Source organism: Marmota marmota, unplaced genomic scaffold (genome assembly GCF_001458135.2).
Source record: "Marmota marmota marmota unplaced genomic scaffold, marMar, whole genome shotgun sequence".
Taxonomy (NCBI): Eukaryota; Metazoa; Chordata; class Mammalia; order Rodentia; family Sciuridae; genus Marmota; species Marmota marmota.
This window is the reverse complement of record NW_026000168.1, coordinates 18,323,983-18,325,776: the sequence shown is the minus strand read 5'-3', so window position 1 is coordinate 18,325,776 and position 1,794 is coordinate 18,323,983. Positions and strand designations below refer to the sequence as shown.

Below are 1,794 nucleotides of genomic sequence, written 5' to 3'. Positions count from 1 at the left end.
GGTCCGCCCCCACCCGGCTCCCCCAGCACCCACCCCTGGAGGCTCCCGGGTGCCAGGGGCCCCAGTGGTGTGTGAGCTGGAGCCTGGCCTGACCCCTGGCCGTTCCCAGCGGCCTCCAGTCCCAGGGACGGAACCCAGGGCACTAACCACTGGGCCACACCCCAGCCCATTTTTATTTAGAGACAGGGCCTCGCTGAGTTGCTGAGGCTGGCCTCCACCTTGCGATCCTCCTGCCTCAGCCTCCCCAGCTGCTGGGGTGACAGGCGGGCACCACTCATGGAGCTACTCTCTAAACCAGAGCTCCGGCACCCCTTCCCCTGTGGCCAAGGATTCCCCTGGGCATGGTGTCCCTCGGCTCCGGGGTTTCTGCTGGGGTTTAAGGCGTCCTTGCCTGCCCCCTGCTGGCTGTGGCAGGAAAGGCCACGGGATTCCCCAGACAAAGGCCCCCAGGAGGGCTGGGGGGGGGGCGTGGCCTGAGCAGTCACCCTGGGTCCCTGTGCTGTGTCTGTGGGGACTTGCAGGCCCCAGGGACTTCAGGTCCACAGTTGTGAAGTCACGTGGCCAGGCGGGAGCGAAGGTGACTGGGGATCCTTTGATGGCGCAGGGGCGCAGGGCCCGGGGAGCTTGCAGCCCCTGCCCCACCCGGCCTCCCTGCCCTGTCCCCTCGCTGGGCCCAGCCTGATGCTGGTGGTCAGAGTCCCAGGAGGAGCCAGAGATGACCAGGGCAGAGGAAGGAGAGCTGCAGGGTGGACACGGCAGTGGCTTTAGGGCTGCGTCCATCATCCCACCTGCTGACCCCACAGTCCGGGTCCTCTAACCCCCTGCCCAGGGAGGGACGGGGCTCCCCTTCCCAGGGGCCTTCCTAGGTAGGGGCCTGTCCTCAGTCACCTCTCTTCCAGCCAGGAGCTCGGGTCACTCTGTCCTTCCTGTGCTTGAGAAGGGACAGCCAGGACAAGGAAGGGCCAGGTCCACGGTCACAGAGCAAGCGGTGGGCAAGGCGGGGCAGGGCTGGTGTCCCCAGGCCTGGCTGCTCCTCCCGGCTGGTCCAGCGGTCTCTTCAGGGGACCCGCCCCACGTTCCCCCACAGCCCCTGTGGCCCATGGGCCTGGCAGCAGGACCGCCCCTGGGGCTTAGCTGGGCCACTGCTGACCGTCCCAGGGTCCCTGTGCCCGGGCAGGAGCAGGGCGCTTGGGGCCTCGGGGAGAAGCCCGTGTCGGGCAGGCACGGGGGGTCACCTGAGGCGCCCAGGTCAGGGGGTTGGCTGGGGACGGTTTGTGAGACTGCAGCTGTTTGTCACGGAAAGGGCACGTGTGTCCCTTCTGTCCCGGTGCCGTGTCCAGATGCCACCTGAGGGTGACCTGGAGGGTTTGGAGCTGGTCACTCTGACAGGCCAGGCCAGCTCGTCCAGCTTGGGGGTGGGGCTGTGTCACCCTGGGCCAGCCATTGCTCGAGGGCCCGCGTCCCTGGCCTCTGGGCTTGTGCAGGCTGAGGGCTGGGGAGGCCACCGAGGGGCTGGCTTCTTCTCCCAGGGGCTCTTCTTGGTGGCGTGGGGACACCGCGCAGGTCCCAGCCCTCAGCTCTCGCCAAAGGACAGGGACAGTCAGCCAGGCTGTGCAGCCCCGCTCAGTGTCCCCTTTTGTGACCGGGGACCTTCAAGCCTCTTGCTCGGGGTGGAGCAAGGCAGCCCCTCTGAGGCCCGGTGAAGGCAGTTGGTGGCCCGTCCCCTTGGGGGTGTCCTCACCAGCCAGGCTGCGCTGGGCCTGCTCCTGGGCTACGTCCTGGGGACCCTGCTCT

General features: G+C 68.1%; 1 protein-coding gene across 1 annotated transcript in view; it reads left to right on the top strand.

Moving 5' to 3' along the window:
- Positions 1 to 1,340: 1,340 nt before the first annotated feature.
- Positions 1,341 to 1,794, top strand: part of LOC107150166 (IQ motif and Sec7 domain ArfGEF 1) — a 6,035-nt gene continuing 5,581 nt past the window's right edge. The window contains exon 1 of the mRNA XM_048786975.1: positions 1,341 to 1,415. Coding sequence (XP_048642932.1) covers positions 1,341 to 1,415 — 75 coding nt within the window. The remainder of the gene's footprint in view (positions 1,416 to 1,794) is intronic.